At 40.8% G+C, this 22,704-nt stretch overlaps 1 protein-coding gene across 2 annotated transcripts in view; it reads left to right on the top strand.

Annotated features, from left to right (window-relative positions):
- The window catches only part of arhgap32b (Rho GTPase activating protein 32b), a 308,797-nt gene that overhangs the window by 93,302 nt on the left and 192,791 nt on the right, over positions 1–22,704 (top strand). For both annotated transcript variants that reach the window (XM_061898082.1, XM_061898081.1), the window contains exon 3: positions 21,313–21,418. In XM_061898082.1, coding sequence (XP_061754066.1) covers positions 21,313–21,418 — 106 coding nt within the window. The remainder of the gene's footprint in view (positions 1–21,312; positions 21,419–22,704) is intronic.

The following is a 22,704-nucleotide window of genomic DNA, read 5'->3' as shown; positions in this document are numbered from 1 at the left end:
AATGCTTCCGCGCAAGTGCATTGCATACATCCAACGAATCGATGACTAAATTAATCGCCAACTATTTTTATAATCGATTTTAATCGATTTAATGGATTATTTGTTGCAGCCTTAGCCATGACATTATGTTCTTTACAAGTGTATGTAAACCTTTGACCACGACTGTATGCATGTATATGTGTGTGTATATATACAGAATGTATATGTGTATATATATACAGAATGTATATGTGTGTGTACATACATGTATACAGTATGGTTGTCCCAATACAAATATTTTTGTACAGGTACCAAAATGTATTTTGATACTTTTTTGAATAAACAAGACCACAAAAAATGGCATTATTGGCTTTATTTTAACAACATATCTGACGGTACATTAGACATTTTTCTTATTGCAATCCAAGAACAATTTTGTCCATTTTGACGTATGCAGTAAAATATTGTGTCATTTTCCATTCTATAATTTTGTCAAAATTATTAAGGACAAGTGGTAGAAAATGAATAATTAATCTACTTGTTCATTTACTGTTAATACCTGGTTAATTTCTGTTTCAACATGTTCCATCTACTCTTATGTTAAAATGTAATAAACACTTATTCCTCTGTTGTTTGGATGCTTTACATTAGTTTTTGATGATACCACACATTTGGGTATTGATCCGATACCAAGTAGTTATAGGATTATACATTGGTCATAATTTAAGTTCTCGTGTGTCCAGGGACATAAATCCTGAGTTTATAAATATAATATACATTTTTAAAAATTAAAAAAGATTTTGTAATGCTAAAAAATATAGATCATAGTAGTATTCATAAAGTTATCGTAGTATTATCGACTAGATATGCTCTTGTACTTGGTATCATTACATTAGATGTCAGGTGTAGATCCACACATGGCGTTTTTTTACATTGTGAAGCGGCCGGCTTGTTAGCGGTGACGCCGGTCAGCTATTGTATCCTCCTACGGTGTTTAGTGAAGCATGTTAAGCTATTCCTCATCCTTCAGAGATGATACTGGTGAGAAATGTACTTTATTTGTCGCCATGGAGGCGAGGATTAGTGATTTAGAAGTAGCTAAAACACTGCCGACCGCAGATGGACGTAAGCCGCAAGCTTGCTTGCCATAGTTTAAAGCAATTCTTGCGGAGCGGCATTTTAGTGTTATGACTTCACCTTTATCGTTAGTTTTTAAGTCACAATGCGTCCACTCTCCGTTTTCTGTCTACACACTGTGTCTGCCTGTAAGTACGCCGTGATTGTGTGTTGCCGAACATGCTCCTTTGCTCGTAAAACCAGCAATGTCACAATGTGATTAAAGCGCGCCATCCAGTGACGTGCAGTCAGGGAAGGCAGGTGAGGCCCCGTCTCACCTGCCATCATGGAAAGAAAAAAATAATAATCATATTGTTATATGTATTCAGTGATTATACTATAAAGTTATTTTCCATTTACCTTCACCAGTTTTAAATAATGTTTTATTCAAAATCGCTTAATAGTGACAACACTCTGTACTGTCGTGTTTATTTTGTACATATATGTGATTATTTAATATTGTTAATGTTAGCAGTATTATTGCTAATAATGATAATGATAAGTGTAATTTAATTATACTATACTAAAAAAGGGTTTAAAAAGCGCTATACAAGTACAACCCATTTACCATATACTAGCTAAAGTACCTGCTACATTAAGTTAAAGTACCAATGATTGTCACACACACACTAGGTGTGGTGAAATGTGTCCTCTGCATTTGACCCATCCCCTTGTTCACCCCCTGGGAGGTGAGGGGAGCAGTGAGCAGCAGCGGCCGGGAATCATTTTTGGTGATTCAACCCCCAATTCCAACCCTTGATGTTGAGTGCCAAGCAGGGAAGAATGCTGGTATGAGCTTTTAAACATAACCCGTTAACTGCTGCCAATCAAATGGTGAATAAGATACTGTATAGCAGTGGTTCGTTACCTTGTTAGAGGCACCGAACCCCACCAGTTTCATATGCGCATTCACCAAACCCCTTCGTTAGTAAAAAAATGAAATTTAGTTTTTTTCTAATTCAAGACAAAGTTGTATGTTTTTGTTAACACTTTAGTATAGGGGAACATATTCTAAGTAACAAAGACTTAATTTAGAGTTATTTGGACACTAGGGAAACATATTCCAAGTTATAAAGACTTAATATACAATCATTTGGTTAGGGTCAGAGTTAGAGGGTTAGGGTTATAATAAGGCCATGCCGATAAGGAATTAATTAGTACTTAATGACTGGTTAAGAGCCAATATGTTACTAATTTGCATTTTAATAAGCAACTAATTAATGGTGAATATGTTCCCCATACTAAAGTGTTACCATGTTTTTTTTTACTGGTGCACAAAATGAACCGTGCATGAACATCAGCTTGTTCAAACAACAAAACTAAGACAGTGCATAAACTCACAACTAATTACACACCTGCAAATCAGTCAGCTGTTGTAATATGCCAACAGGGGAGAAGTTTGTATTTACACGAAGAGTCGGGTGTGTTTTGATCTCCGCCGAACCCCTGAGATCGACTCACCAAACCCGTAGGGTTCGATCGAACCCTGGTTAAGAACCACTGCTCTATAGGGTTCATAAGTTTATAAATCTGACTGTGATGAAGTCAGTGCCTCACCAGCCATGAACCTCACCGCACGTCACTGGCGCCGTCATGCCCGTTTTTAAAAAGAAAAAGGGGGGGCGTTATTGTACCGTTTGATTCATTAGTGTCGCGGTACTTTACTAGTCTCGGTATACCGTACAACCCTAGTATACAGTTTATATGTACAGTGTATGTGTGTGTATATATATATAATAATTGATTGATTTGATTGATTGATACTTTTATTAGTAGATTGCACAGTTCAGTACAAATTCCGTACAATTGACCACTAAATGGTAACAGCCGAATAAGTTTTTCAAGTTGTTTAAGTCGGTGTCCACGTAAATCAATTCATGTGTATGTGTGTTTGTGTGTATAAATGTATATATTTTAGTGGTGCGCTAATTTGTTTTACAGGCATGTGAACTGTACGCGAAAACACGGAAATCCCTGTTTTGAAACATTAAAATTTGTGTTAAAATATCACTTCCGACTTGTTTTTATGAAATACAATTAAATATAGTTCCAAATAAAAGTTGTTGAACGCTCGCCTCAGTCGCATGTACTTATTTCCAGTTGTATTATTTTATCAAAACTACTAATAATGTAATTAATAATTTACTGTTAATATCTGGTTCTGTTGTAAGATGTGCGAAGTTGCTCGACATTGGCAGGAACTGGAACACTCTGTCCTATACGCCGATCAACAGCATCCCAAACATTGCTCAATGGGTGAAATGTCTGGTGAGTATGCTGGCCATGCAAGAACTGGGATGTTTTCAGCTTTCCGATATTATGTACAGATACTTGCAACATCGGGGTGTGCATTGCTATGGTGCAACATGAGGTGATGGTCTCAGGTGAATGGCACAACAATGGGGCTCAGGATCTTGTCAAGGTATCTCTGTGCTTTTCAAAAAGCCATCAATAAAATGCACCTGCGTTTGTAGTCCATAACATAAGACTGCCCATACCATAACCACACTCCTACATCGTGACATCAGCAAACCGTTCTCTCAAACAACGCCACACACACTGTAAGCCATCTGCCCTGAACAGTGAAAACCGGGATTCATCCGTGAAGAGATTGTGCCAGACGTTATCTAATGTGAGTATTTTCCCACTCAAGTCAGATACGACGACAAACTGCAGTCAGTTCGAGACCTCAGTGAGGATGACAAGCATGCAGATGAGCATCCCTGAGATGGTTTCTCACAGTTTGTGCAGAAATTCATTGGTTATGCAAACGCATTGTTGCAGCAGCTGTCCAGGTGGCTGATCTCAAATGATCATGGAGGTGCACCTGTTAGATGTCAAGGTTCTGGGCAGGTGTGGTAACACGTGGTCTGTGGTTGTCAGGCCAGTTGAATGTACTGCCAAATTCTCTGAAACGCCTATGGAGACGGCTCATGGTAGAGAAATAAACATTCAATTCACGGGCAACAGCTATAGTGGACATTCCTGCAGTCAGCATGCCAACTGTACGCTCCCTCAAAACTTGTGATATCTGTGGCATTGTGCTGTGTGATAAAACTGCACATTTCAGAATGGCCTTTTTATTGTGGGCAGCCTAAGGCACACCTGTGCCATAATCATGCTGTTTAATCAGCATCTTGATATGCCACATCTGTGAGGTGCGGTGGATTATTTTAGCAAAAAAGAGAAACTAACTAACAGTTATAGACAGATGTGTAACACATATTTGAGAGGAATAGGTCTTTTGTGTATATAATAAACATTTTAGATGTATCGGTTCAACCAAAAAGCAAAAACAAAAATGTTGCATTTATATTTTTGTTCGATGTACTTCTTCAGATGAGACTGGAGGTTTGAATAAAGTCCTGAGTAGGGTGATACAACCAATACTAACATTTTCGGTTTTGGGGTCAAATCTTGGCCTTTTTGTCATCTAAACCAGTGCTCCCCAACCTTTTTGTAGCTGCGGACCGGTCAACGCTTGATCATTTGTCCTTCTTTTTTTATTATTTTTTTTTTTTCTTTGTCATGAAAAAGGGAGTTTTTTTGGGTTGGTGCACTAATTGTAAGTGTATCTTGTGTTTTTTTATATTGATTTAATAAAAAATGTTTAAAAAAGAAATTAAAAAAAATAAAAATTTATAAAAAATTATTTTGCGGCCCGGTATCAATAGAGCGGCCCAGTGGTTGGGGACCACTGGTCTAAACTACACATTTGCATGCATAAACTAAAACTGGCAGAAACACGCAAAGCAGTTTGGGTAGATTTATATCATATACATTATCCGCTGACGAAGTTCCCATTTGGTGCTGTCACCAATTGGGAACATTCTAAACGGGCCGTTTGGAGGAAGGCAATATTGTTTCATTGATACCTCCACAATGTCTCCATACTATTGATTTTACATTTTCGGGACTTATGCAGATCCCAAATAAACATAAACAGGTACCGATAGGAAAGAAAAGTTGACTTTGCATAATAGGGCCCCTTTAACACTTTGGTGATTAGCCTCTTGTGTCCTCCTGCTCGGTGTGTTTAGTTTAACATGCTTAGCCATTCCTTTTTCTCGAGTTCTGCTGTGATAATGATTCTTGGAAAAAAAACTTTATTTTCAGTCATTCTGATGAGGATTAGTATCTTATTAAATATTAAAGTATCTTCTGCACTGTAAATAAATTGAAGTTTTCACGCCAGTGTTCTGGCTAGACACGCACACTCCTGGAATTGATGCTCCTCCTGCATGTGTGTAACCAGGAATATGGAAATACCATCGTGTCTCCCTAAGCTTTTGAAGGAATATTTGTAAGCGAGTACAATCTTTAGCATGTAAATACTAAGACACAGCTGTGGTAAAGATCAGCTGGGCTCGGTAGCTCATCAGCCGATCGCTGATTTGTTAAGGCAAGTATCACTCAAGGAGTGCTTATATCCTTTTATCAATCAATCAATCAATGTTTATTTATATAGCCCCAAATCACAAATGTCCCAAAGGACTGCACAAATCATTACGACTACAACATCCTCGGAAGAACCCACAAAAGGGCAAGGAAAACTCACACCCAGTGGGCAGGGAGAATTCACATCCAGTGGGACGCCAGTGACAATGCTGACTATGAGAAACCTTGGAGAGGACCTCAGATGTGGGCAACCCCCCCCCCCCCCTTTTAGCTCGGATTAATGTATTGCTTTTCCGGTTGAACTATGACGTCAAACTACAACTTGTTGTACCTGGTGTCCGCGGTAATATTGGCACAGATTGCAAATACTAAGTATCTAATTGCTTTGATGATGTTAAATAGCAGACAGCATCAAAACAATTTCTTAAATTGCGCTATGAACATGACGCTACTACAAAGAAGCAGATATAGGTCCGAAGAAAAGAAAGCCTGGCGCTAGAGTGTTGTTTCATCTTTAAAATCCTAATAAAAAAACACGTTTGTTTTCTTGTCTCTAATAATGATTGTGAACGATAAGCAAAATTCCCCAAAAATTGCAGTTCCCCTTTAAGTCCGATCTTGGGAATTTAGAAAATAAATAATCAAAAGATTAGTTTTAGATAATGTTATGGTTTCATTTTATATTCTATTGTAGATTTTTCAAATTGGCCAGAAATAGAAGTCCCCTCTTGGTAGTTTAGACTGATAGTCCCCTGTTGATGGATATGACGTGTGTTTGCGTGCTTGTGTGGGCGTACGCGCACGTGTGTGTGCGTGTGCATGCATGCATACAATCATAATTTGCAAATGATAATACTTCCACAGTGTTGTCTTCATGTAGCTTAGCCCCTGCTCATTGGACACAGCTACGGCAGTCGTGAACTAGGTCTAAATCCTGCCCCAGGGTTACCATGGCAGCAGTAGCTTAGCATACATTAGACAATGGTCCAGTATTAATGCATAAAACCAGTGATTTAAAAGAGCTGAAAACCACAAAGGCTGAAGAGGAATGGAGTGGAGACTTTGGTAATCGTGCGAGGGAAAAAGATGTTTTTGTTTGAACCATGTGTGCTTTGCTGTTAATAATGCACGTCTGGACTACTAAAACTGGAGCATCAATCCTTGCTGAACAGAATTGGTGTTATGTTTTCAGTCCAGCCCGCTACCCAAAACTTCAAAAGTTTTCCATTTGTGAGTTGACTAACTAACATATCAATCAATCAATCAATCATTGAAATTGTACTTTTATATCCCTTAATCTAAAGTTAAAGTTAAAGTACGAATGATTGTCAAGCAAACTCACTTAGTGTGATGAAATGTTTCCTCTGACCCATTTCATTTGACCAATCCCCTTGTTCATCCCCTGGGTGGTGAGGGGAGCAGTGGGCAGCAGCGGTGGCAGCGCCCGGGAATAATTTTTGGTGATTTAACCCCCAATTCCAACCCTTGATGCTGAGTGCCAAGCATGGAGGTTACGGGTCCCATTTTTAGACTCTTTGGTCTGACTCAGCCGGTGTTGGAACTCACAACCTACCGATCTCAGGGCGGACACTCTAACCACTAGGCCACTGAGTTGGTGGTTAAAGAGCTGTACACGCCACAATGACATCCTCGGCTCAGATCCCACATCAGGGCAAGAAAAAACTCAACCCAGTGGGAACAATGAAACACCTTGAAAAGGACCACAGATGTGGGGATCCCTCCCTGGGTGACTGGTGCAATGGATGCTGAGTGGATACAGTTCATAATGTGGGAGTCCAGTCCATAGTGGGGCCAGCAGGGGATCCTCTTGTATGTAGACACGTTGTGACGCAGAGACGTCACCAATTGATGCATAAAGAGCGGTCACCCCGGGTCCCGACTTCATGTGCAAGTCCAGTTCATTGGGAGACCAGCAGGGGATCATCTTGAATGGAGACAAGTCAGCAGCGCAGAGACATCACCAACTGATACAAAGAGGAGTGGTCCATCCTGTCCCCCGACTTTGAACCGCTAGCGCGTCATCAGTGGAAGCTGATCTGTGGTCACCTGATAACCTCTCCATGCAGGAGAGGGGGGCAGAGCAGAAAAGAGAGACAGCTGATCAACTGTACTAAAAAGTGGTCTATTTAAGAGCTAGCGGATAGAAATGAGTTTTAAGATGGGACTTAAAAGCTTCTACTGAGGTAGCATCTCTAACTGTTACTGGTAGGGCATTCCAGAGTACTGGAGCCCTAGTAGAAATTTAAGAGCGGTGACCCCCGAACTATGTAAATAAACTGAATGCTAGACTGAACACTATGCAGAACTTTAAAATATGGATGTTCCTATTGATCGCCTGCCGATCGGTATTGGCCAAAAAAGTATGTGATCGGCCACTGCCCATTAATGCCTTTAAATGCCGATCATAAAGGTCCATCCCCTCTGGCTAATACGTTATTTATTTTTAGTCCCTCAGCTGACGGCTACATTAACAAAGATGACCTGTTTCTGCAAATAAATTGTGTTTCTGAATATCTTAAGTATCATTATCAAGTATCCGTGTAAGACGAGGCTAAACATGTTACACATAAGAGCAAACCAGGAGAAGGTATGTCAATAGCTCAAATCAAGAAATAGGAGCTTAGTAAAATTTAGGAAGTTGTAAACGGAAGTGCTCTACAGCACAAAGTAGGCAGCTATTACGGGGCTCTGTGGTCTTGTGTCATCCTTTTGTGTTTCCCTCTTGTTTTCATGTGTTATTTTATATATATATATATATTTATATATATATATATATAATATATACACACACACACACACACACACATATTTTGCCTTTGGTCCGGACCCTTTGGGACTGTGTGACAAGGGGTGGCACTTTCGTGACCTCTGCGGTGCTTTTTTGTGGAATTCTGGATCTGCCTCCCGGGAGCCTTTTGGCCATGGAGACCAGCTGCTGGGTCTCTGCCACACTGGAGTCGGTTTGGAAGGACAGGAGGAGATGCGGATGAGGGGACAGGGCTGCGGAGCTAGCACTTAGTGCCGGGACGGAGAGGCTTTGCGGTGTCTTGGCTGGGTGAGCAGGTGTCAGACACCTCAGTCTCCTTCGACGTATCCTCGCTCATCCAAGCGGACTGGACACTGGCCGAGAGTTGGTTGGCGGCCGAGAGTGGAGTCGGCTCTCTTGGTTGCTTTGTTGGGTCTGCTCCTGTCTCTGGCCATGCTCCCTCCACCCCAGCGGACGATGGCGTGGAACACCACAGAGGCCACCACAGTGGATATGTTTCTTTTAATTTTTATTCATAGCTGTATATAGAAGTGGCTGGTTGTATCTTTAATGTCTTTAATGTTTTTTGTCTTCTTTGATGTTTGATGTTTCCCTCTTACACACATGTAAGAGGGATGTGTACTATGACTATGAGTTGTTGTTGTTTTTTCCCCTTGGCCTCAGTCTGGATCCCTCTCTAGGACCCAGGCTTAGACTGAATTTATTTTATTTTATTTTATTTTATTTTAATCTTAGATTTTTTCTCCCATTCCCCTTCACTTGTTTACCTGTATCTCACCTTTTTTGTAAGGGGCGCTGGAAGCCGGCAGACCTGTCAGCGATCCTGTTCTGTCTCCCTGTGATGTTTGTCTAATGGGATTGTGCTGAAAATTTTAATTTTCCCGAAGGAACTCTCCTGAAGGAATAAATAAAGTACTATCTAATCCATCTAATCTAATCTACTTTGTCGCACTTGGCAACTGTGTCTCTGACGAAATGGCTATGACGTGTGGGGTTCCTCAGAGCTCGATTCTGGGACCCCTATTGTTCATTTTTAATATGCAGCTTCAATTTGTCCTACCACAAATATGCAGATGACACTCAGGTCTACGTGTTTCTGGCGGCAGATGAAGGTCGGCTTGTTGATTCACTTTGTTGCTGCATCAAACAGATCAGTATTTGAATGCAAAATTTTTTCTTCAGCTAAACTCAGACAAAACTGAAATATTTGTCTGTGGCCTACAAAATCAGGAATAAACTGATTAGTCACCTTGAGGCGTTCCCTGAAACCTAATAATCAGGTTAGAGATTTATGGCTAATAATGGACTAAGACTAACAACCACATTATGTCAATAACATCGTCTTTTTACCACATAAAACATTGGCAAAATCAAAGGAATCATGTTCAAAGCAGACTTACAAAGAGTAATCCATACCTCCTGCAGGTTAGACCAGTGGTCCCCAACCTTTTTGTAGCTGCGGACCGGTCAACGCTTGAAAATTTATCCCACGGACTAGGGTGGGTTCATAAAGAAATACAATCATGTGTGCTTAAGGACTGTATCCCTGCAGACTGTATGGATCTATATTGATATATAATGTATATATTGTGTTTTTTATGTTGATTTAAAGGCCTACTGAAACCCACTACTACCGACCACGCAGTCTGATAGTTTATATATCAGTGATGAAATCTTAACATTGCAACACATGCCAATACGGCCGGTTTAGTTTACTAAATTGCAATTTGAAATTTTGCGCGGAAGTATCATGCTAAAACGTCGCGGTATGATGACGCGTGTGTGTGACGTCACGCATTGTAGAGGACATTTTGGTCCAGCACCGTTCACAGCTATAAATCGTTTCTTTTCATCGCATAATTCCACATTATTATATACATCTGTGTGCTGGAGACGTCAAAGAAGAAAGATGTAGGTGGGAAGCAGTGTATTGTGGCCGCCTTTAGCATCCTTGTTTACATTCCCGAACATGGTTCCCTACCACATGTCAACCGGCAGGTTTCGGTGGGAAAATGGTGGTAATAAGTCTGCTCTTACCGTAAACATGAGCGGAGAGCTTGCGTCGTTCCTCCTGCATCTGTCAAAGAGGTAGATGCGGACTCTCTTGCCTCTTCCCACCGGCCGCCCCCGACCGTCGGATGCTTCCACCAGGGAGGAGGGGAAAAAAAAAAAATCTCAGCCCGGCCCCACTGGCTGCCTTCGCCTCGTCGAGAAACGTGGCTACCCTCTGAGACACTGGCGGTCACCACACCCGTGGCCACACCCCTCCGACTTTCAGGTTGTACAGATATAATCTCACTAAAACACTAGTAACACAATAAGCAGATAAGAGATTTTCCATAATTATCCTAGTAAATTTGTCTAATAACATCTGAATAGCTCTTCCGTGTAGTCTAGTTTTTTTTTCCTAGTCCTTCACTGTCACTTTCCTCATCCACAAATCTTTCATCCTCGCTCAAATTAATGGGTAAATCGTCGCTTTCTCGGTCCGAATCACTCTCGCTGCTGGTGGCCATGATTGTAAACAATGTGCGGACGTGAGGAGCTCCACAACCCGTGACGTCACGCGCACATTTTCTGCTACTTCCGGTACAGGCAAGGCTTTTTTATTACTAAATCATTTCAGCAAAAATATGGCGTAATGATCAAGTATGACACATGGAATGGACCTGCTATCCCCGTTTAAATAAGAAAATCAAATTTCAGTAGGCCTTTAATAATAAAAAAAAAAACTTTTTTTCTTTTCTTGTGCGGCCTGGTACCAATCCGTCCGCGGACCGCTACCGGGCCCCGGCCCGGTGGTTGGGGACCACTGGGTTAGACTACTGTAATGGCCCTCTTAATGGGCTCTCTAAACGAGGTGTAAAGCAGATGCAGTACATTCAGAATGCTGCTTCTCGATACCTGACTTGAACCAGGAAATATGACTCCATTAGTTTAGTGCTTAGGTCACTGCACTGGCTTTCTGATGCTCAGATAATATACTTTAAAACAGCTCTGCTTGTGTGCAAGTCGTTTCATGGTCTTGCATCAAAGTTCATCTCTGACATGTTAGAACCGCATGAACCATCTCGGCCTCTGAGAACGTCACAAGGTGGTCTCCTAGAATGCTACAGTGCGTCAAAGATGCGTTAGTTTGTTTTTTTTCTGTTAAATTTGCGGCACACCGTGAAGAGGCCACGTTCATCACCCACCACACACTATCATCGACTGTGCTGTGGGGGGAATGAGCAGCGTTAAATGTCTGTGTGTGCACATCAGTGAGGACAACTGCTGGTCATAAAATACTGCATCACTGGCAAAGAAAGAACAGCAGCAACTCTGCTTTCTCCGAAAGCTGAAGAATGCGAGAGCCCCACCGCCTTTCATGTGCTCCCTCTACACGGCTACCATCAAGAGCATTCTGAAAAGCTGCATCATTATGTGGTATGGCAACTGCACCTCCACAACTGCAAGACTTTGACTTATAGCAATATAACAATAGTATCAAAGGCTCTATTATCTTAATAAATGGGTTGTACTTGTATAGCGCTTTTCTACCTTCAAGGTACTCAAAGCGCTTTGACACTACTTCCACATTTACCCATTCACACACTCATTCACACACTGATGGAGGGAGCTGCCATGCAAGGCGCCAACCAGCACCCATCAGGAGCAAGGGTGAAGTGTCTTGCTCAGGACACAACGGACGTGACGAGGTTGGTACTAGGTGGGATTTGAACCAGGGACCCTCGGGTTGCGCACGGCCACTCTCCCACTGCGCCACGCCGTCCCTAAATACACAAGTACGCTAATTGTGTTTTGCTACATGTATTTGTAGTCAGATTTTTATTTGTTCATAACTTTAGGTTCGGCACAAATTTCCCACATGGTACACTTTAAAAGTGAGGGACAGGAAGTGTTTATCATGTCACTGTACATGTTTGATAAACAAGTACAGTGCAGCCCAGCCTTTGGCTAACAATAGTGCCAAGGTCAAGGCAGAGATTGAAAACCCTCTTTCGTTGTTAAAGTCTCCTGTTTGGTCTGATTTAACGATAAATTACCTGTCAGCAGTTATAAGGGAATAAAAGCACAAACCAATTGGAGTATTGATCACATTTATTGGACGGGTTTCATACTAATCTTTACTGGGTCCTACAAGAGGCATGTACTGTTAATTTGATTACCCCAGAACATGCTATGCCTAATAAACATTAATCATAGCCACTTTCCTTTATTTAGTTTGTTAAATCAGAGCTTAATTGCGTTTGACATGCATCTGATTTACAATTTAAATGACACAGTACAGTGCTACATCAAATGCCATTATTATCTGATCCAAAGAGTCCGTTAAAAACTTTTTTTTCCATAAGGAATAATGTATATCCAATTAATCCGCTTTTTCTCGAGAATAATTATAGTTGTATACAAAAAAACATAACATGCTTACACTTAACAATTAAAATGGATAAATGAAATTTAACCAAGAATCAATCAGTATCCGATCAGCATCGGCCACCGATTAATATTAATATTAATATTATATCCTTTTGGAAAAAGTACGTAATCGGATTAAATTGGTGACCCTGCATTTATTTTTAGTCCCCTATCTGACAAGCTAGCAGCTAATTAAATATATAATTCCATGCTTATTGTGGAACCGCTTCCCGAAGTTAATAATAATCACCTCCATTACGGCATAAAAACTGAATTTTATTTTATCTTAAATTTCATTATCAGGTATTGTTGTTACTGGAGGACAAGGCTAAACATGTTTCACATCATGACCAAGGTTCACAAAAGCGGTATGGTACGTTCAGAGACCCTCTAAAAACACAAACTCTAAGGCCCCATTTACACTAAGCAGGGTAAATCACACTTAGCCTTATCCGTGTCCACACACAACAATGCGTCCGCCGGCGCAACGCAACCCAGTACCATGCGCGGAAAATGCACACGTCATAGTCATCTCCAGTGTTGCTTTGTGTGCAAGTTCTTAAATTTTACTTATCTGAACAATATCCAGTGTTGTGGTATTTTAATTAACTGGAATCCAGTGTGCTGTGGAGCCCTATTGTAGTGAATCACACCTGAGCCATCATAAATGAATCAAATCTTTATCAGACACGTAAACAATGTGATAAAGAACATTTTACATCAATCAAAGTAGGGATCTAGATATCTGGTCAGGACACTTCTCACTCTTTTGCCTTCACTTTTATTGTCCTTTTGTTTTTGGTGACTTTATATACTCTGGACCTCGACGTTGAGTCCACGACATACATGGTGGACAATAACTGATACAGTCTGCTTTGCCAGTCCAAAAGCATTCGCCGTTTTCCGTAGTCTGCCCTCGACGGCAAGGTAATACAAAGCACACGCTACCCTTTTTATCACATCAACGGGAGCCCGCATTATCCTTGTCTCTCCTTCAACTAATGGACAAAGTTTTTCGCTAAGCAGAATCACAGCTGACCTGGACATTGGAAAGTTCTCTTGCCGTCTGAGAAGTGTTTTATCCGAAATAACGAAATCGCTTTCTCTTCAGGTATTCATGTGTGATTTCCACAAGCGTCTGTACATGTAGAAGAATGAGAAACACGAGCATGTCTGAATGACTCGCCTTCATATTTCCAGTGGTTAGCTCCGAGTAACGAAACCACTTTATTATGAAGCTGGCTGTGGCTCGTTCTTTCTGACGTCACTTCCTGTGTGGGCGCGGTCTTTCTGGCGTCACTTCGTCTCCGAACTCAGTTTGTAGACGATCAATGAGTCCATACAAAGCTAAGTGCCGGAGATTCAAGAAATACACGGCGCTCTTAGCCGTGTAAAAATTTGTCCGAGAAGGGGGACCTTAAAAGCTGGTTTGGTGTGACTGAAACGGGGCTTAGGCTAAATAATGATTTGTTTAAGGGGTTAAACGACTTAGTGTAGACATAGCCTAAGGTTCTCATTGACTTTGATTGGACTATTACTGTATGCTATAACTTTATTGTTTTTTGTGCAGCTATATTCAATAAAAAAAATCACACAACAAAGACAGTGTATAAAAACCTTTGACACATTTTTGTTAAAACTTGCTGGCAACCAAACCACAACTGAATCACACTAAAACCAAGGCGTCTTGTATCTTGTGAATTGACAAATGTGTGTGTACAATATAAGGCAAAAAAGAAAAATTGTTGTATTTAAATTGTGCTTTTTACTTTCAATCTACAATTCAAACACCAAAACAATGCACAAGTTACACATGTTACAGTACAAAAAGCATCAACAGACTGTAATGTTTGAAATATTTGGATTTATAATGAACGTCTTGTCTGTGCCGTAGTGTGTGTTGTTAGGAGCAGGTGCTTGGCATTGTAGGAGTTCCCTGTTACTTGCCTTCCCACCAAGGAATGCTGGGAATGTTATGACCGCCGCCAGACTTAAGAACTGAGAAGGTGATAGTAAGCAAGTGAAATGCACTGTTAAAACATTGGTGTTATCTGTTGTGTCTGCAAGGCGTTCTCTAACAATACTCAAATATGTTATGTTATTCTGTAAGTGATGCTTGTTATTGTTGCCAAGGATTGTCTTGTCAGTGATAAGCTGACAGAAAATTTAATTTTAGTTCCTTCCCATATGATTAATATTTTTCTAACGGAATAATAACACTTTTGAATTGTAATTAATCGCAGTAAATTACTCTCTTGCATAATTTGAATCCATCCAAGTATTCTGACACGACTGCAGTTCAACTAAAGTGTTTTGGGGCCACATTTCCACAACACTAAGGACCGGGGGTGGACGTTTATACAAGATCATGTTGCTGTCATGTAATACATTTTTTCACAAGTTTTGTACGTTATACATTGCTAGCTATAGCGTCTGTTTCTCCTCTTTATCCACCGTATTTGAATGTTGCAAAAGGATTGCATATTTTTCCATAACTTGTCTACATTTAGATAATTGCAATACTGATGTTAGTATTTTTTTGTTGTATGTTATCTTCTATCTATGCATATTAGTACGCAATATGTAGTTTTTATTACAGTTTTGTTTGTTTTTCATTACATTTTACTTATGTTACTGTATGTATAAACCTGTACTGCAACAATGTAATTTCCCCATTGTGAGATAAATAAGTCCATCCTATTCTATCCAATAAGACAAACACAATAATTGATTTCATGAATGTGGCCAACTGGATTTCCGACTTCGTAACTGGAACGCTCATAATTCTGCTGTGACGTCATTTCCAGGTCCGACTTCCATCTTTCAGGTTTAATGATAAATAAATAAATGATAAATGGGTTGTACTTGTATAGCGCTTTTCTACCTTCAAGGTACTCAAAGCGCTTTGACACTACTTCCACATTTACCTACACATTCACACACTAAAGGAGGAAGCTGCTATGCAAAGCGCTAACCTGCACCCATCAGGAGCAAGGGTGAAGTGTCTTGCTCAGGACACAACGGACGTGACGAGGTTGGTACTAGGTGGGGATTGAACCAGGGACCTTCGGGTCGCGCACAGCAACTCTCCCCACTGCGCCACGCCGTCCCTAATGGCACACGCCATCAAAATACTTAAGACCAGGACCCTCTGCACACCTCACGCATGTTTGCACTGATTGTCTAACACGCTGCACAGTCACTCAGATAACTAACAACTAGAGATGCGCGGTTTGCGGTCTCATCTGCAGAGTCCGCGGGTAAACCGCGGGTCGAGCGATTGACATGACGAAAAAATAGATTTTAATTAGATTCGGGCGGGTGGCGGTTGAACCATCCAGAGATATTTGATATACATTGTTCTGGGATCGGTATCCTTTGCCATTCAAAGAACCATTAAAGACCCGTGTCATAAAGCGAAGAAGTCAATAGGAGACGCTATTATTCTCTTGAATGGCTGCCGGCAGTCATCCAGATAAGTACTAGGGCGTGCTATGAAGCCATTGGCTTTGTCGCCTTCTACATCATGCACAATCTGCTTGTCAGTCCAGCATCATGTTGTGTGTGGCTTCCGCGGTAACACGCACACGACTGCAAGGCATACTGGGTGACACAGAGTACACTAATGGTTGTGATATAAACACTTTTAGCACTCTTAGTAATATGCGCCACGCTTTGAAGCCACACCAATTAAGAACGACAAACACATTTCGGTAGAACATCCTCACAGTAACACAACATAAACGCAACACAATAAATACCCATAATCCTTTGTATTCATGACACTTCCTGACTATTTTATACACCCCAAACATCGGTAAGGTGGGCGGGGTTGGGGGAGCAGGGGTGTAAAATATATTATATTATATGAATACAAAGGATTATGGGTATTAGTTGTGTTGCGTTTGTATTGTTTCTGTGAGGATGTTCTCCCGAAATGTGTTTGTCAATCTTGTATTGTGTGGCTTCACAGCGTGGCGCATATTAGTAAGTGTTAGAGTTGTTTATATCACAACCATCAGTGAACTCTGTATCACCCAGTATGCCTTTCAATCTCATACGTGTGATGGCGGAAGCTGCACACGACATGTTGCCGGACCAACAATCGGTTTGTACATGTTGTTGAAGATGTCAAATGCAATGGTTTCACAGCATACCCATATTTTTGTCATCAGGATGAACGCTATTGAATTGTTACGAGAACGTTAGTCGCTGCAATTAACTTCATTACTCTATGTAACAGGTTTAAATAGCCCTGTGAGTGGTAAAGGTGGCCAACCTCTGATGTAATTCAGCGGGCGGTTGGCGGGTGGGTACGGTTCTGATAAAATGTTGGTTCGGGTGGATGGCGGGTGGATGACGATTTTGGTGATGCGGATGATATAATTGCCTATCCACGCATCTCTACTAACCACGGTTAAGGTAAAGGAGCATGTGCCATCAAAATTAATGGTGTAATTATTGTGTAAATAATATGTGAATATTGCGATAATTTTTTTCTGATTAATTAAATGTGTTAACGTGTTAACTTTGCTCCAGTTTCATTAGAGTTTTCTCCATGCTCCAAGCTTTGGGGTGGGACTTAGCTGATGAAACCAACACAATTGTCATGTTCACAACCAGGTCAATTCTCACGTTTTTGTCCATATGCAACCTTTATTTATTTTATTCACGTCCACGTAAACAGTATAATTGCAATTCTTCTCTAAATCTGACCCATGACTTTTTCTTACGTGGATTAAAACAGATATGTACCCGATCTGACCACAGTCTGAACATTCAGGTCGCAGTCATTCAAGAATTTAAAAAACTTCATCCGACATACTGTATACGTCCCAATTTTTTGCCAAAATGAACGGACGTGAAAGTAAATGGGGGACAAAAAAGCAGACAACTGCCAGTGGTAAAAATATGATGTATTAGAAGTTAATAAAATACAGGAGGATGCCACAAGTAAATTCCCCATAAACTATCGTTGCTGAATGTGTTGCTCTTTCTTAATCTCCAACGCGAAATAATAAATGTTGACCCTGTTTGAACAAATTTATTTGCATTGCGTTCACATTAGGCATACATAGAAGTCCCATATTTTTTGTAATGTGAGCTAGGGCTGCACAATAAATCTAATATTAATCCCAATTTTGGCTGCAGAAATTAAATGAGGGTGACTTTCTTATATATTGACATTTAATAAGCAGGTTCCGCTGCATATCAAATCAAGCACTTTCACAACCAACAGGAGTAGATGAGCAACAGCGGCTTGTCTTGAAGCGCCCGTGCCAGAGGCCATTGTGCATTTGCACAGAGATCGATGACCAGGCCGACCGTCTCGCCGGCTGGCATTTATACACTTTTACTGGGCTGCTGCAGTCGGTCCGTAGCTGGTCGTCAAGTCCTCGTCGTGCATTAAAGACAGCACTGCTGTTAATAAACAACGACAGGTGTGAACCTCATACATCACAATGTTTTGCTCCTACTCCTGGAGTCCCACAAGTAGGACTAACAGCTATACATCGTGTTAAAGAGAAACTGGAGACACTTTTTAGTCGAGTGCAAACACCGGCAAGGCATTGGAATTCATGCACCCCGTGCATCTGCGCATGCGCCTGACTGAATCAAATAAATGCAGAAATGAAATTCACGTGTGTACAACAGTTACACTAAATAACACAATTTTTTTTTTTTGTCTTTTAAATAGTGCTATCAATTGATTATTTAAAAAATCAGATTAATCACACTTTTGCATTTGGAATAATTGTGATTAATCACAGAAAAAAAAGACCCCAACATTTTGACACATGCAATCTTATTGTCAGGAACATTTTTTTACTTGAATGCACTACATCCATCCATCCATTATCTACCGCTTGTCCCTTTTGGGGTAACGGGGGGTGCTGGAGCCTATCTCAGCTGCATTCGGGCGGAAGGCAGGGTACACGCTGGACAAGTCTCCCCAGAATCACAAAATACACTAGATGTATTTGTTTGAAAACTCCTTAAAAGTTTTATCGTGAAGCTGCTGTATGTCACAGTTAGGTGGATACTGACAGGCAAGGCCAACTTAATGCATGGGTCTACCTGGGCAGAAGCCCACAGGCACCACCCAATCAAGGGACCTCGATTTTGAAGGCGAAATGCAAAGATTGGTGTTCGCAGCTGTCGATCCCGAAACAGCTTAGCTTTGATTGTGTATTCTCTGTTTCAGCTGCGTTGGTATTTACATTGTTGCTGTTCTGTTGCGTGAAACCATGGGGGATTGTTGGAGTTAAGGGGGGCCCCCAAAATCCCCACAGCCCCAGGGCCCATGCTTAGGTTTAGTAAGCACTCGCGTTCAATCATTGTGACCCGCCCTTTTTCTAGTTCAAACCTTCCGGATACACACAAAAGAAAAGAGCAACGCTACGGCGCATGGGCCGTGTTTGGAGTGAGTTGTGGTCTCGCTCACCTGTTTGCATCCATTTTTTAATCCTTTTCTATGTAAATATCTTGCCTGTCGGCGGCCACGTAGCTCAGTAATGTGTGTGTCTATCAATCAAAAGCCAACATTTCATTTGGACCATGCGGAAGTGTTTTATAAAGTTTAACTTCTAATTGTGACAAATACCGTATTTTTCGGAGTATAAGTCGCTCCAGAGTATCAGTCGCACCTACCGAAAGTGGATAATAAAGAAGGAAAATAACATATATAAGTTAAAGTTAAAATACCCATGATTGTCACACACGCACCAGGTGTGGCGAAATTATTCTCTGCATTTGACCCATCACCCTTGATCCCCCCCATCGGAGGTGAGGCGAGCAGTAAGCAGCAGCGGGAGCCGCGCCCGGGAATCATTTTTGGTGATTTAACCCCCAATTCCAACCCTTGATGCTGAGTGCCAAGCAGGGAGGTAATGAGTCCCATTTTTATAGTCTTTGGTATGACTCGGCCGGGGTTTGAACTCACGACCTACCGATCTCAGGGCGGACACTCTAACCCAGGGGTGTCAAACTCAAATAGAGTGGGCCAAAATTCGAAACCGAACAAAGCCGTGGGCTAAAGTTGAACAACTTAACCTTTAAATAGGGACCCAAACAAGTTTTGCATTAACAAGCAAGGCTTATATAACTTTATAGTGACATGCAAAATTGAGTTTTGTTGGTAGCAGGGGTGTATATTGTAGCGTCCTGGAAGAGTTAGTGCTGCAAGGGGTTCTGGGTATTTGTTCTGTTGTGTTTATGTTGTGTTACGGTGCGGATGTTCTCCCGAAATGTGTTTGTCAATCTTGTTTGGTGTGGGTTCACAGTGTGTAGTAACAATGTTAAAGTTGTTTATACGGCCACCCTCAGTGTGACCTGTATGGCTGTTGACCAAGTATGCCTTGCATTCACTTGTGTGTGTGTGTAGAAGCCGCATATATTACGTGATTGGGCCGGCATGCTGTTTGTATGGAGGAAAAGCGGACGTGACGACAGGTTGTAGAGAATGCTAAAAGCAGTACCTTTAAGCCACGGCCCCAATATTGTTGTCCGGGTGGAAATTCGGGAGAATGGCTGCCCGGGAGATTTTCGGCGGGGGGGGGGGGATTCTCCTGGAAAAATCGGGAGGGTTGGCAAGTATGAAAATTAGCGTTGAATGCGGTGATACAGCAGCACCGCCACTGTATAATACCGGCGGGCCAGCTCTAATGTTATTGTATTATTGCCTCAAGGGCCAAATGAAATTACACGGCGGGCCAAATCACTAGGCCACTGAGCAGTCGCACTGGAGTATAAGTCGCATTTTTGGGGGAAATGTAATTGATAAAATTCAACACCAAGAATAGAAATTTGAAAGGCAATTTAAAATAAATATAGAATAGTGAACAACAGGCTGAATAAGTGTACGTTATATGACGCATAAATAACCAACTGAGAAGGTGCCTGGTATGTTAACGTAACATATTATGGTAAGAGTCATTCAAATAACTATAACATATAGAACATGCTATACGTTTACCAAACAATCTGTCACTCCTAATCGATAAATCTCATGAAATCTTATACGTGTAGTCTCTTACGTGAATGAGCTAAATAATATTATTTGATATTTTACGGTAATGTGTTAATAATTTCAAACATAAGTCGGTCCTAAGTATAAGTCGCACTCCTGGCCAAACTATGAGAAAAACTGCGACTTATAGTCTGAAAATGTAATTTATCAAATATGTTCTGTTAAATCACTTATAGTAACAAGATAGTCGGTGGTTGTCTTGTTATATTTCTTGGATTGAAAATATTTACTTCAAACAAGTTGCAAACAACCCTTTTAAGTACAGTCGGGGTTTATTCCGAAGCAACATTTGATAACCAGTCGGTGTCTCATTACTTATCTTTGCACTGGTGTAAGCATTGACCTGATCACTGCATGGATAACAACCCGCGCTGCCTTTTGGATAAAAATCCACAGTTGATATAAAGGAGCATGCACGCTATTCCACATGCCTTTTTACTGGAAAACACTTTATTTTAAATTCAATTCAGGAGACAATGTCAGAATTTCTGCTACGCTGCTTGTCTACTAAGTGAAATGCATACAATTTTAGATACAAAATAAAATGCTTTCATCCTCATTGTATTGTTTATTTTGCCTACAGGGGCCTAATACTTGGACGTCACCTGGATGAGGACGACATAGTTCCTGAACTGGCACACATTCACCCCAGAGAAAGACCTGACTGGGAGGAGACCATCAGTGCCATGGTTAGACAGCACACACAGGCACACACAAAGTGGCTTGATTAATTTGTCTTTCTCCTCTATAACCCTATGTGTGCGCTCCTGAACCACAAGCCCAATCAGCGGATTCATGAAAATGACTGTTCGCTTACTGACATATTGCTTCATCTTAGTCCCTCTCCATCTTGGATTTATTCCATTTCAACCGAGCACCATTCCGTCTTTCTTTCTCTCTCTTGCGACTGGTTTGGGTCTGACTTCTTGCAACAGTACAGTGAAAATGAGGCCGTCTCCATGGTAACATGCAGAGCTGCCTGTGGTCTCTTGTTGTTGGTTGCCTCCTTTGACTGGGCAAGAGAGAGAGGCAACAAGCGCTCAGTGCTAATGAATATTGAGTTTGGAGGCGTGGCCTCTTCTTCGTTAAATATTTGATTGTGCACGCGGACTGTACGAGAACGCCTTGCGCTATGCATGTGCGGTGGTGTAACTTAGCTACTTAGTGTAACTGTCAAATCATTACCTTGTATTGCATATGAGGGATTTTCAAGTAAATTGTTTTGGTTGCCACATTTCCAGGGAGCTAAGGTTTAGGGGGCCACGCTTCTCCTATTGCCGTATTTTCCGGACTATAGAGCAGTGGTTCTCAATTGGGGGTACGCGTACCCCTGGGGGTACTTGAAGGTATGCCAAGGGGTACGTGACATTATAAAAAAAAAATATTCTAAAAATAGCAACAATTCGAAAATCCTTTATAAATATTATTGAATAATACTTCAGCAAAATATGAATGTAAGTTCATAAACTGTGAAAAAAAATACAACAACGCAATATTCAGTGTTGGATATGTTCCATAAATATTGATGTTAAAGATTTCTTTTTTTGTGAAGAAATGTTTATAATTAAGTTCATAAATCCAGATGGATCTCTATTACAATCCCCAAAGAGGGCACTTTAAGTTGATGATTACTTCTATGTGTAGAAATCTTTATTTATAATTGAAACACTTGTTTATTTTTCAACAAGTTTTTACTTATTTTTATATCTTTTTTTCCCCAAATAGTTCAAGAAAGACCACTACAAATGAGCAATATTTTGCACTGTTATACAATTTAATAAATCAGAAACTGATGACATAGTGCTGTATTTTACTTCTTTATCCCTCTTTTTCAACCAAAAATGCTTTGCTCTGATTAGGGGGTACTTTAATTAAAAATAAATGTTCACAGGGGGTACATCACTGAAAAAAGGTTGAGAACTACTGCTAAAGAGCACCTACAAAATTTTAGAAGAATCAAATGTTTTTCTATATA

The sequence above is a fragment of the Nerophis ophidion genome, linkage group LG04, assembly GCF_033978795.1.
Source record: "Nerophis ophidion isolate RoL-2023_Sa linkage group LG04, RoL_Noph_v1.0, whole genome shotgun sequence".
Classification (NCBI taxonomy): domain Eukaryota; kingdom Metazoa; phylum Chordata; class Actinopteri; order Syngnathiformes; family Syngnathidae; genus Nerophis; species Nerophis ophidion.
The sequence above is the reverse complement of the archived record's forward strand: the minus strand, read 5'-3'. Positions and strand labels throughout refer to the sequence as shown.